Source organism: Neovison vison, chromosome 12, assembly GCF_020171115.1.
Source record: "Neovison vison isolate M4711 chromosome 12, ASM_NN_V1, whole genome shotgun sequence".
Taxonomy (NCBI): domain Eukaryota; kingdom Metazoa; phylum Chordata; class Mammalia; order Carnivora; family Mustelidae; genus Neogale; species Neogale vison.
The window spans coordinates 3962283-3976254 of record NC_058102.1 but is presented as its reverse complement, the minus strand read 5'-3'; the positions used below and the strand labels follow the sequence as shown (position 1 = coordinate 3976254).

The 13972-nt window shown below is 50.4% G+C and overlaps 1 protein-coding gene across 2 annotated transcripts in view; it reads left to right on the top strand.

The window, feature by feature from the left end:
- The window catches only part of FBLN1 (fibulin 1), an 80813-nt gene that overhangs the window by 45104 nt on the left and 21737 nt on the right, over nucleotides 1-13972 (top strand). The window contains exon 15 of one of the 2 annotated variants that reach the window (XM_044226470.1): nucleotides 13223-13365. In XM_044226470.1, the coding sequence (XP_044082405.1) occupies nucleotides 13223-13365 (143 nt within the window). Of the gene's footprint in view, nucleotides 1-5453; nucleotides 5900-13222; nucleotides 13366-13972 lie in introns of those variants that run through there. The other variant, XM_044226471.1, reaches the window with a different exon arrangement.

Below are 13972 nucleotides of genomic sequence, written 5' to 3'. Positions count from 1 at the left end.
GGCTCAGCCTGAGGGGCTGCGTGGAAATGGGAAGAACCCGGGCTGGGAATTTAAGCTTCCAGACTTGTTCTCCTGTTTGTCGGGGCTGTGGCCTCAGGTCAGCGTCTTGGCCACCCAGGGGTCCTTTCTGCGTCTGCAACACCTGCTTGGCAAGACCTCGAGGATTAGTGAGGATTAGCGGTAACGAGCTCCAGGCATCCAGCCCAGCGCCACCCCAGTGCCCATGGTTAGAAAAAGTCGTGGGGAGGAGAACGATCACCAGACATCCCCATTTCTCTGCCTCGGGGTGCAAGCCCGACGGGGAGGTTCTCTGCCGTTTGCTCTGTGGCTGGCTGACCGTGTGACCAACGGAGTTGCCCCACCTCAGATGGGCGACCACGTGAGGGCTCTGAAGGACTGGGGGGCCGGGGCCGCCACCACTACACATGGGAGCCCATCTGGTTACACTTTTCTCCTTGGCTGATCCTGGTGGGGAATCATGGGCCAGCCAGGAGCCCAGCGTAGGAAGTGGGGGCTGGGACCGGAATCCCAGGTTGAGTGACCACAAGACGGGGCTTATGGTTGCCCCCTCTCAGGAAGGGGGGTTAACGGAAGCTCAGAGCTTAGTCTGAGCCTAGTGACAGCCTCGGACAAGTTGTGAAGCAACACGGGCAGGAGGCCAGCCAGGGCTCCAAGCAGGGAGGGGCCGATCTTCTCAGCCCCGCTAATGGCTCAGGCTGGAGTTTACCATTTTTATGGCTTATTTTCCTCCTCAAAACTTCTCTTAGAGAAGTTATTATCTGACCTTCAGAAAGCAATTTATAAAATTCGGGAGAGCTGTATTAGGAAAGACCCAGTAGCCAGCATTTCTGAGGTGAGCATTTCGGGTGCCTCGAGAGGGAAGATTGAAAGTGCTCATGTTCTCTCTCTTTCTCTTTCTGGGCCTCAGACCTCTTCTTTCTCTCCACACAGCCTCCTTCTGGGCAGTGTCGCTGGCAGCTGAGGGGTGGTAACTGGAGCGTGACCCGGCAGGCTGGGCCACACAAGCCACAGGGCTGGGCCTCTAGGATTATGTCGTTTGTTAAGATCCTGACCACATGATTCCCTCCGACCCACAGGAAGAATGTCCAAGTGTTCCAGAGCCTGGGATGGGGCTGAAAACATCCTCTTTATCCCTCAGCAGGGCTGAGCCCTGACACTCGTGGTCTTGGAAGTTAGAGCAAGGCCGGGCAGCCCTGGTTGGCATGGCTGTGGGCCCGAGGGTATAATACGGGTGGACAGAGGGGCAAGTGTCCCACCTCAGCCTGTTCCTGGGGCTTCTCTCCAGAATGACTAGAGCATGGAAGTCAGAGAAGTGACAGCTGGGAAGGCTGTGAGCGTGAGACAGCCTAGGGGGTGGCCCCGGTGCCCATGCCTCCCAGGCAAAGGGGCTGGGCCTGGAGGACCTTCTTTCTCCGGTGTGTGCCAACTTTCAGTAATTGTACTTTCTCAGATAATAGGGTTTCCTGATCCAACTGGTTGAATGAAAAAGTGGGGCTCGTTGTTCTTTCGTACACGATGAGATGGAAACCAAGGCGTGCGGTCCCGGGAGCTGGCCCTTCTCTGCGTGACGGTGGCCCCTCCTTGGTCCAGACATACCCGCTAACGAAGGCTTTTGTGTCGGGCCCATTCAGGCAGGCAGTTTCCCAGATGCAGTAGTTAAGGACTTCTGTGATGTGTCAGTAAGTGCAGGGTAGAGCAGGGAAGGACCGTTGAGGTTGGAACTGACGGGGAAATGGGGGCCGTAGTTACTTGTGTCTGTTTACTGAGCACATACTGGTGTCCTGTGCTGGGTGCTGGAGATGAAGCCATAGAGCCATGGCCTGGCCCTTGGGAAAGGAGAGCCCTAGAAAGGGCCGGTCTCAGATCCGCCTTGTTCAAGAAAGTGGCGCTCTGGCTTTGGGGTCAGGAGAGCCCCTGGAAGAGAGTCACATTCTTTGGTGTGCGAGGCCTGCGGGAGCAGTACCAGAGCGTCACGCTCACTGCACGATCCCTCCCCTCACCCACCCACCCCACACCCCCACACCCCCCCACCCACCCCACCACACGCAGGGCTAACGCTTCCATCAGACCAATCAAAACCCTGTCCTTGGACCCGGTACCATACCAGCCACACAGACGTGGGCCAGCCTGAGTCCCATGAAGGAGACTCTAGTGCCACCTGCTGGCCAGACCCACCAGGCCCTTCCTGAAATAGCCAGTGAGTGCGTGTTTGCGCATGCGCGCCCAAAGGCTTTCCAGGGAGGGCAATTTTGTGTCCACCGCTTACTCCAGACTGTGGAGTCAAGGACGTGTCCTCGCTGAGCTTTGACCTTCCCATCAGTAGAACAGGAAGACAAAGTGGGACAGTGACGTGAGTACACAAAGGAGAAACCCAGCCCGATGCCAGGCGCCACCCCTTAGGATCTCCCAGTTCACCTGGAACACTCCCATTTAGCCTGGACTGGGTGTGCCTGGGGTTAGGCTGCCCCTCAAAGCACCCTCTTCTGCGTACCTTCTTTACTGTCTCTCCCCTCTGTCTCTGGGCCCCCCATGCCTGACTTGTCGCCTACCATGGGGGACCATCCCCCAGGGAGGCTCATGGAGCTCACTCCAGGGCTGTCCTTCCTAAGTGCTCAGAATGGCAAGTGGCCGAGTAAGTGAAATGATTTCCCACCAGTCCTGACAAAGAGCTGGAGATAGGATGTAGAAGAAGACCACACTCGCCAAGTGTAAAGTAAGTCCAGGTGACCTGACACGAGGCCTGGAAATGTGAAGGGCTGAAAGGGAGACGTGACAGGGGACTAGAACAGTACCTGTTCCCGGGTGGAGCATCCCAGCACGGTCAAGATGGCAGAACTCTCTGGGACAGGCTCTGCCATGCCCCATAGGGCTATGCACTTTGGCTCCACTTCCTAAGGTGGCTACCATCAGAGTGTGAAGGCCAGCCTTCAGGAGGCAGAAGATAGTTTGTGTCCCCATCCTGTCACAGGAAGTTAGAACCTGTCTCTGTCTCCATCACAGGAAGTTAGGAGCTATCACCATCTTGTCACAGGAAGTTAGACCTATAAAAGAAAGTTAGAATCTCTTCCCATCCTGTCACAGGAAGTTAGAAGCTCTTTCCATTCTGTCACAAGAAGTTAGAACCTGTGACAGAAAGTCAGAACCTCTCCCCATCCTGTCACAGGCAGGTAGAACCTGTCACAGGAATTTAGAAGCTCTTTCCATCCTGTCACAGGAAGTTAGAAGCCATCATCATTCTGTCACAGGAAATTAGAACTTATAACAGGAAATCAGAACCTCTTTCCATCCAGGAAGTTAGAGGCTGTCGTTGTTCTGTCACAGGAAATTAGAACCTGTGACAGGAAGTCAGAACCTCTCCCCATCCTGTCACAGGAAGGTAGAAGCTCTTTCCCTTCTGTCACAGGAAGTTAGAACCTGTGACAGGAAGTCAGAACCTCTCCCCATCCTGTCATGGGAAGGTAGAACCTACTACAGGAAATTAGACACTCTTTCCATCCTGTCACAGGAAGTCAGAACCTCTCCCCATCCTGTCATGGGAAGGTAGAACCTACTACAGGAAATTAGACACTCTTTCCATCCTGTCACAGGAAATTAGGAGCCATGATGATGGCTCTGTCACATTCTGTCACAGGAGGTTAGAACCTATAACAGGAAGTCAGAACCTCTTCCCATCCTGCCATAGGAAGGTAGAACCTGTCACAGGAATTTAGAAGCTCTTTCCATCCTATCACGGGAAGTTAGAAGCTATCATCATCTGGCACAGGAAGTTAGAACCTATAACAGGAAATCAGAACCTCTTTCCATCCAGGAAGTTAGAGGCTATCATCATTCTGTTGCAGGAAGTCAGAACCTCTCCCCATCCTGTCACAAGAACGTAGAACCTACCACAGGAAGTTAGATGCTCTTTCCATCCTATCACAAGAATTTGGAAGCCAACATCATTCTGTCACAGGAGGTTAGAACCTATAACAGGAAGTCAGAACCCCTTTCCATCCAGGAAGTTAGAGGCTATCATCATTCTGTTGCAGGAAGTCAGAATCTCTCCCCATCCTGTCACAAGAACGTAGAATCTACCACAGGAAGTTAGATGCTCTTTCCATCCTGTCACAGGAAGTTAGAAGCCATCATCATTCTGTCACAGGAGGTTAGAACCTATAATAGGAAGTCAGAACCTCTTCCCATCCTGCCATAGGAAGGTAGAACCTGTCACAGGAATTTAGAAGCTCTTTCCATCCTGTCACAGGAAATTAGAAGCCATCATCATTCTGTCACAGGAGGTTAGAACCTATAACAGGAAGTCAGAACCTCTTTCCATCCAGGAAGTTAGAGGCTGTCGTTGTTCTGTCACAGGAAGTTAGAACCTATGACAGGAAGTCAGAACCTCTTCCCATCCTGTCATGGGAAGTTAGAAGCTCTTTCCCTTCTGTCACAGGAAGTTAGAACCTGTGACAGGAAGTCAGAACCTCTCCCCATCCTGTCACAGGAAGGTAGAACCTGTCACAGGAAGTTAGACATTCTTTCCTTCCTATCACAGGAAGTTGGAAACCATCATCATTCTGTCACAGGAGGTTTGAACCTATAACAGGAAGTCAGAACCTCTTTCTATCCAGGAAGTTAGAGGCTGTCGTCATTCTGTCACAGGAAGTTAGAACCTGTGACAGGAAGTCAGAACCTCTCCCCATCCTGTCACAGCAAGTTAGAACCTGTCTTCTCCTCCATTCCAAGCCCTGGCTGTTCCTGTGGGTCTACAGGGACCTGCGCCTGGGGCACAAGGCTCAGCGAGGGGGCGGAGGAACAGACCTCCCTGCCAGAGCACAAATCTGGCTTCCTCACTCACTCTGCGACCCTGGGAAGGCCCTGAACTCTTCCGGGCTCAGTTTCCTCATCTGAAGAATGGCACTCAACCCATGGCCCCAGAGCAGTTCCAGTGTTCCCACTAGAGAAAGCCTGATGATGAATGTCCAAGTGCCTGATAGATGGCGGCAGCCGTGACTGCTAATGGCGGAGAGGATCACTTCCGGGGTCCTCTCTGTGACCCACCAAGAGCCCTGTATGGCCCCGACCACTGTCTGGGTGAGGGGCCAGGCGCCTGGACGACTCTCAGGGGGCAGGGCGTGCCTGGTGAGTGTGGCCCGGGGTGGGGCTCTGCCAGTGAGAGGGAACACGCCTCACTCCCGGCGCAGCCCTAGGCCCCAGCCACCCAGCGCCCCCTGAGGGTGTTGGAAGAGGCTAGTGGCTGAGTCAGCGGCCCGGAGGTCCACGGCACCTCCTGCAGGTGAGTGAGGGGGGCTCTTCCGTTGGCCAAACTGGCCAGAGGGGTGGCGGGAGGCCCTGCACAGCGAGCCCCCCGCTTTCCCTTGCGCTCTGTTGTCCCTCCGCTTGCTGAATTTGCTCTGACCCTCTTCTTGTCTCTCTGTCCACTTTTCTTGCAGCCGCTGCGAGCGCTTGCCTTGCCATGAGAATCAGGAGTGCCCCAAGCTGCCTCTGAGAATAACGTACTACCACCTCTCTTTCCCCACCAACATCCAAGTGCCCGCGGTGGTTTTCCGCATGGGCCCCTCCAGTGCCGTCCCTGGGGACAGCATGCAGCTGGCTATCACCGGCGGCAATGAGGAGGGCTTTTTCACCACCCGGAAGGTTAGCCACCACAGCGGGGTGGTGGCCCTCACCAAACCTGTCCCTGAGCCCAGGGACTTGCTCCTGACCGTCAAGATGGACCTCTACCGCCACGGCACCGTCAGCTCCTTTGTCGCCAAGCTTTTCATCTTTGTGTCCGCAGAGCTCTGAGCACTTGCTTTGGGCCGCCGGGGGCTCCCTCTTGTCGCTTTCCTAACCCTCCCCTCCGGGATTTTAATAAAGTCGTAGCAGGCGATCCCTACACAGCGTGCCTCGCGTGCCTTGGTTTTATTTCGCACGGTGGGGATTCTGCGCTGTTTACCACTGGGGGGGGGGTGTTGCCGGGCACCTGCCATTGCCTGGCTCAACCCCCCTGCAGTGATGGAGGTGTTTGTCATAGGTAGTGTGCATGGGGGGGGGGGGTTCCATGTTGATGGAGGTCACTGAATACACCACCAGGGAGCCGCAGGGCGGGGAGAAGGAAGCTCGCCTGTATCATTTTGGATAAACTTCTCTTCTCCATTTTGCGCTGAGCCCAAAGGAGGAGGCGATCATTGAGGCCATTGAGCTCCTTCCTCTCTCGTTTTACAAACGTGGAGACCGAGGCCCAGAGAAGGGAGGGAGCTTGGCCAGGGTTTTGTGGCCCATTTGTGGCAGAGCAGGGCCGCGGGACCAGGGCTTCTGGCCCTGCTTGGTTTCCTTGCTGTATCGCATGGAGCTGACCATTTACTGGAGTCAGAAAAACTCGATTCTGAGATTCAAGCCTCTTTTCTGTTTGTCTTGATGAGAAGCCTGAACTTGTGGTGGAAAAACACTGGACACAGGTATAGACTCTTGGCTGCAGCTCTTGCCTAAGTAAGGTTGGTTGCCTGTGTTGGGGGTTCTGTCCCCATGCCGGGAGGCGGTAAAGGACAACACAATAAATGTGCCCGCTCATGGGAACCACTGAGCGTGCTTCAGGCCCTTTGTGCATTACCTCCAGGGTGCAAGTCAGGTGTCTCATCCCCATAGAGACTCAGGGATGGTGAGTGTTGCCCGAGATCACACAGCTGGTATTTGAACCTTGGTTTCACAGGGTTCCACAATTCGGACTATTCCTTTCTACCACAGTACTTTCAGCATGGGCCTTGACCCACCTGCCTCTCTTCATCTTCCCCACCATGATTCCAGCCAAACCATTGTCACAAGGCCCCAAAGTGCCTTTCAGGACCTGTGTAACTTAATCCTTGCATGCATCTCCAGCCTGCCTTTGAATTGTTCTCCTCTTGTTCACTTCCCTTGAGCCACACTGCTGAGTTCTTTGCTGTCTCAGGCCCTTTGCACATGCTTTGCACCCTCGGCTTGAAAGTTGGTTGATGCTCAGCTTAAGAATTTCTTTCTCGGTGAGGTCTTCCTCAGCACCCTTGGGTTTGTCATCTCCTCTATGTGTCTTTCTCATAACACTCCATTGTTATGCTTATCACTGTTCGCACTTCCCGTGTGTCTGTGTTTCACATATGTCTTCTCCACCACCCAGAAGCCTCTGTGATGGCAGAGACCAGCTCCATCTCATTTGGTGATGTGTCCCTAGCTCCTGGTGAGCTACCTAACGCATAGTACATGCTCTATCCATGTCTGTTGAGGGAAAGGATGACTTTCTGCCAACACTGGCTTATGTCTCTAACATTTTCTGTGACTGCCGATGCTGTTTCCGATCAGAAAAAAGAGGGGAAGGCAGAATGCCACAGAGGAATCAAGTAAAGGATATTGCAGGATCCTAAGATCCTTTCTATGATGACATGTAAGTTGATGGGGGAGGGTGTCCTGGCCTTGCCGTCTGGTAGGGGAGACGGACATACAGGAAACTGTGCCCTGTCCTTTTTGATAGAAGCAGCAATGAAGTTGCCATGGAACCATGCACACTTCTAGCCGGTCCCCTCAAGCCTCCAATCTGTCTCCCATACCTCTCTCTGCTCATGTCTGGTCTGGAAAGCCTCCTAGTCTCCTATCTTCCAGTGCATTCTCCAAGTTACAACTAGAGGACCCCCTCTGAAGGACTGGTCTGTGATGTCCCTCTCTCATTAGGACCTTCTGTGGTTCTTTTCTATGAAGAGATGAAGTTCAACTCTCTTGAATGGCATTCAAGGCTCTGCCCACCTTTCTAGCTTCATCCTAGCTCATCCTCTTTGTTCTAGCCATGCAGAGTTGCTTGCCTTTCCCTGAATGTGCCTGCCCTTGGCTTTAGCATGAGCCATGCCATCCTTCTGCAAACTGCTATTTTCCTTGAAGTGTGAGCTCAAAGATCACCTCCTCCATGAAGACTTTCCTTAATCTGAACTCTCATAGCCCTGGACATACTCCATCTGAACATTTTCCCTGTTATCTTATGGTTGTTACTTTTTATTATCCCTACTGGGTCCCTTTGAGGACAGAGATTATGTCTGTATTCTCTACAATTTCAGAGTGGCCTAGAAGGAGTTCAGTAAACATCCGAATAAACATATAGATGGATGGATGCATGCATGGTTGGTTGGATGGACAGATTGATGGATGGGTGGTGGATGGATGATGGATGATGGATGGGTGTTGGATGGATGAATGGATGGATGATGGACGGATAGATGGATGGACAATTGGACGGATTGATGGACTGATGGTTGGATGGATGGATGATGATGGTTGGAGGGATGGATGATATTTTCAAGGTTCAGTTCAAATATTACCTTCTGTGAAGTCAGCGTATTACAGCAGGGATCTAGTTATTGCATTCAATTATTCTTTCATCATGATCCAGATTATTCAGGTTGGAAGAAACATTTTTCCTTCATGTCCATAGGAGTAGCAAGTGGGGGAAAGCTCTCAAGGGCTTTAGAGGCCATGCATTGACCTTACAGGATTTGCCAGATTCCCCTTTGCAATATTCCCACCAACGGACTTTCCAGGTTTGCTTGTACTCTCCTTTGTTTGTGGAACTCCCTACATCTTAAGGTGGCCTCTTGCATTTTAGGACACTTCTGCTGTCTCTGTGTGTGTGCCTGAGAGCACATGAGGGGCTATATCTGCATTACGTGACGGCTCATCTCTACCCTGTAGTTCCTTGGGGCTACATAGTGATAGTCCTACCTCGTGCTGCTGAGATAATGCAGGGCAGAAATATAACAAAAGAAACAAGAGTTGGAATGTCTTCCTTGACATTTACTAGTTTTATGAACTATTCAAAGTCATAGATGAGTCATTGGCCTTTCAGAGCTTCATGGCCTCCTTATGGGTTATTTTGAAGATTAGTTGCAATTGCAAATGAGGCATTATCTGGTGTATATATAGTAGGCAGTCAGTAAGTGTTGGCTTCTTCATTCATTGGACGGAATTGAGTGTTCATTTAGACCTTGAGTTGAACGAGAAATGAAGCTTCAGAGGGTTTGAATGTGTCCAAGGTCACTGCCATCACCTCTGACTAACTCCTAGGCCTCTGTTCTTCTGACTTGATCACTCTACTAACTCTAGCTCCCGAGGGCAAATGATAATATCATGATTGTCATTATTATAATGATAATAATCATAGCTATGATAGCTAACACGTGTACTCTTTACTGAGGCCCAGGCACTGCTCCAAGCATTTAACTCCATTAACCCTCCCAACAGCCTTGTGAGGAAAATGCTGTTATGATTCCCCCATTTCACATGGAAGACTTGGAGGCATAGAGAAGATAAGTAACCTGCCCAAAGTCCCACAGCTGGTATCAGGTGGGGCTGGGATTCAAACCCAGGAAGCCCACCTCTGGAGTCTTCTCTGAAACCCTGCCCCCCTGCTGCCTCAAATGCTATAAGAGGGTGGGATTTCCAGGATTTGTCAGTGCTGGCCAGATTGTTAGTCTGGCTTTATTTCTGAAATCATGGATACAATCCCTATTCTGTCATTGCCAGGTATAGAATAGGACATTTTATTAGCTAAAGAGGGAGGCAATGTGGTATAGAGGGAAAAGCTGTAGAGATTAAATGAGACAATGTGTGAGAACTCTCTAGCACACAGAATCTGAGAAGATGTGGCTGCATGGTGTTTGAAGCTCTCTGGATCCCAACCCAAAACACACAGACAGCTGGACAGATCATGGAAAACATGCCCAACTAAACAAGATGACATCATATCCTTAAGAACCCCAAGATACAGTTCATGTCTACCTTCAGGGTCTTAGCACCTGTGCAGAAGAAAGCAGTGGAAGACTCCAGAAGAGTCAACAGACATTCCCTAGAAAATACAATAGAAAATTTTTGGAGCAGCAGCTGAGACTGGGAGACACTTTACTCATTCCATTGCAGTGTGTGTGAGGAGCTCATGGACATGTAGAGGGAATGGAGCCATCTAGCCCCTAGGAACTCTTGGAACTGGACCCAGCAAGGATTGCCTTAAGGTCAGGATCTCACACTATGGAGAAGCTGTTGCAAGTGAAATGAAGAGTTGAATAGGAAGGAGACAATAGACTGCAGATAAAGAAAATCCAGGTAAATGTAGAGGAATATTAGAAAGCAAGTTGCTGCAAATGACAGAAAAGGGAGCTCTGTGAAGCAGAACAGCTGCTGTAAATATGCCTTTTTCTAAAATTTCAGGATAATTAATTTCACTTGGAAATGATCAACCAAAAAGTAGCAATGCTGAATTGCATATAAAATTATTGTAAGAAAAAGAATGAAAAGGAATGGAATGGCATCTCTCTGCATAATGTAGGCACACTAGAAAGATATGCTCCAAATCCAGATCAAAACTGTAACCTATAGCAAAACAAAGTAAAAGCATTAGGAAAATGGTCGAAAATGGATGAAAACTGTAAGTCAGAATTAGGAAAAATTGAGAAATGAAGTGATGGAACCCAGGAAATAATTTAAAATTATAGCAAAAAATTATAACTGCAGAAATAAATATTTGAGAGAAAGAGTGGCTGAGAAGGAGACAAATTTTACAGATCAAAAAAGAAATAGAAGAGATGAAAGGGCTTAAAGAGAAAGTGACAGACATTGAAGACACACAAAGAAGACCCAACATACAGATAATAGAATTCTCTGAGGACTGAGCCCACAACAAAGGAAAGAAATAAGTATTAAAAAATGCTAACTCAAAGAAGTTCCCAAAAATTAAAACAAAAGAAGAAGATTTGAAAATCGACATTGAGAAAACACACAGCATGCCCGAACATACCTACTCAGAGCTGCAAATACCAAGACATAGTCTTGTAAAGTTATCAGACCAAGAAAGAAAGAGAAGACAAACATCTAGCAGGCATCTAGGTAAAACCAGCAATAATGCTTAAGGGAAAATATTATATTGACATCAGACTTCTTCACAGCAACACTTATGCTAGAAGAAAGTGAATACTTAGCATCCTCAAGAAAACATAGGCCAAGATTATACACCCAACAAAACAGACTTGTGTGCACAAAGGACACAAATTATTACCACCATGCAAAAGTATTGCTGTGCAAGCATTAGGCATAGTTATACACCCAGCTACAACCAAGTGAGTGTTATAAGGAAATCGTTTTCTGTGAATTGTTATACATTCAAACAATGTAGAAAGAGCACATCTGTTAAAAACTGCAGGTAGAGTAGGGAGTACATTGCCAGACAAACATTATTTTAAGTACTTATGTCAGTGGTGATAATTTTAGCATTGCTCTTCTGAGACTAACGTGTTGGAATATGGAATAATTACATCAATAATTGTGGAATATTCTATGGTCTCCTGTGTTCCTAAGAGCCAGGATTCTGTCATGGAAGAAAAGGGATTCCTTTGTAATATAGAAGAGATTAAAAGACTGTGTGGTTCTTGTTTTGAATTGGAAATAGAAGTAGGAACTCATGATATATTTTACCTTTAAAAATCCACAGAAGAGGCCTGGAGGCAAGGGCAAAGCCAGCAGCACCCACCATACCTGGTACCTAGGGTGTGGCCTTGAAATACCATTTTCCACTTTAAAAGAAAACCCAAACAAACCCAAGACTTCTTGGAGAAGTAGCTGGGGAAGGAAAAGTACAAGATGAGACGGACCACCCTGTTGTGACATAGAGTAAGAGAGCTACTGAAGATTCCTGGAGCCACTCTGATCTTCCCTCTGACCAAAGAGGGGAAAGCTTGAGTTCCAGCAAAGGATAATAATTGCAATGGGTTGAAATTCATCAAATAGTTTAAATCCATGAGTTCATACTGATATTTTAAAAAAATCAATGGTTATGCTCTGGGTGATGATGGAGAGAGAGAAAGTTCATGATCCTGAAAACTTGTAAAAACAAGGCAAGAATCAGGCATTGATCTTCCTTTTCTTCTATGAACGATACTCCAGACTGCATATGAAGGGCAGCGCTCTTTCCAGAAGTATTCCAACTAACATACTGAAAAGAAACGACAGAATCAGATTGCCAGCCTTTTGCAATCCCCGATGAATCAGCGGGTCTAGGCCCTGAGCATCGACAGCTGCTGACATCACAGAGAGAGAGAAAACCAGACACCAGGTGCCCCCCGATAGAAGAGACGTCACCAACTGTCATCTTGCCAAAGGGCCTGGGGCTGCATCTGATCGGGTCTGGATCCAGCAGCCAGTGTGACAGAAATGCAGAGAACAGAAGAACTCGCTGCGTAGCACCAGGAGGGTGCAGTAGGCGGCCCGCCTGGAGAAAGCACTATGGCTCAGAGACTTCCGGTTCCTTAGCAGATCAACTTCTGGGAAATGAAGAGACAGAGGAAACTCATAGATTAAAAAGGACTTGAGAACATGCTTTTCTCACGGACAAATCTAAACGGCTACGTCTCGAGTCGTGCACCCCTGTGATACGAACCATAAAGAAAGCCAGGTGGGCAACACTGTCACCGTCAGGACAGGGGTCCTGGGGAGGGGGCAGGCACGCAGAGGGGTGCTGAGGTTGGTGCGGGCACATGAGGGGGTCTCGGGTGGCAGACGGAGGATCTCTTTCTTGACCTGAGTGGTGATCGTAATACTCATTAAACGGTGTCTTTGTTCCGGGTAGGTTTTGCATCTGTGTTTTATTTTACAATAAGGAGGATTTAAAATCTGTCTGGCAAACAAGCCACCCCCTTCCTCTCCCCACTCCCAGTCTGTTGCATGACACTGGGGGTCTGACTTCCTCATGCCGGGCACTGAGCTGGGCACTACATCTGCAGCTCCCTCCCTTCCTACCCCCGTGACCCACCTGGCTGGGGGCTCTGGGGAGGCGGTACCACGTCTCCCATGTTTGCTTCGGTGTCCCTGGTGCCTCGCACCCAGTAGGGCTTCAACACCCACTTGTTGAGCCCGTGAATCTGCAGTGGCAGAAACCGAAGCCCAGCCCATACGGTTGGGCCAACAGCAGAGCTTTGCCTGCCCACAGCCAGGGCAGATGGACATCGGAGTGTGGGTCCCGGTCCAGCTGGCAGGAAGGGCTCTGCGGCAGCCCCGCCGAGTGGCTGGGCTGCAGAGGCCATGGCGCCTCTCCGGTGGGGCTGTTTCTGGGTCAGGCGATCCCCGCCAGGCCACCTGCGGCTCCTCGTGGAGCCTGGGTCTCCGGGGGAGGGGCAGTTCCGACTTTCCCATCTGCCCCTTGTGCTGTGATTCCCCTCAGGCTCCGCCAGGAGAAGACAGACACCGTCCGCTGTGTCAAGTCCTGCCGTCCCAACGACGTCACCTGCGTGCTGGACCCAGTGCATACCATCTCGCATACCGTGGTGTCGCTGCCCACCTTCCGAGAGTTCACCCGCCCTGAAGGTGAGTGGAGCTTGAGCCGAGAGCTCGGCCTCCAAGGAGCTACATCCTGGTAAAGACACAGAGTGGCCTCGGCAGCTCCCAGTGTCCCCAGTGCGCATGGCACCACGCCGGCCTATTCCCGGCTCTCCACTCAGGAGAACGCTTCTTCTGGGTCACAGCTGTGCGGCAAACAGCTGTTGAGCATTGACTCTGCGCCAAGTACTAGGGCATCAGGGAGGGCTTCTGGGAGGAAGTGACTTCCATGCTGGAGCCCACGTTGTCAATAGGAGGTAAATAGGGAAAGTGGGGAGCCAGGAGAGTGGAAGGTGCCAGGTGGAGAACTCATCTGGAAAGGTCTGGAGGTGAGTTTGGGGGGCGGTGGGTATCGGAGGAATAAAGCCAAGTTTTCCTGGCTGGAGTGGGAGAGGCTTGGCAAGAGACAGGCTGGGAAGGGTAAGCCCTAATTTGGGACAGAGGTTTCCACTGCGAGGCTCTTGGGAGCCATCACAGGGCTGGGCCTGATGCTATGGGCATATACAGAAAGGTCACCGTGGAGACCGAGGGGCTAGACCGCATCCAGGGAGCCCAGGAGTAAGTCAGGGTTCCCAGCCCTACCCTGCAGGTGGCT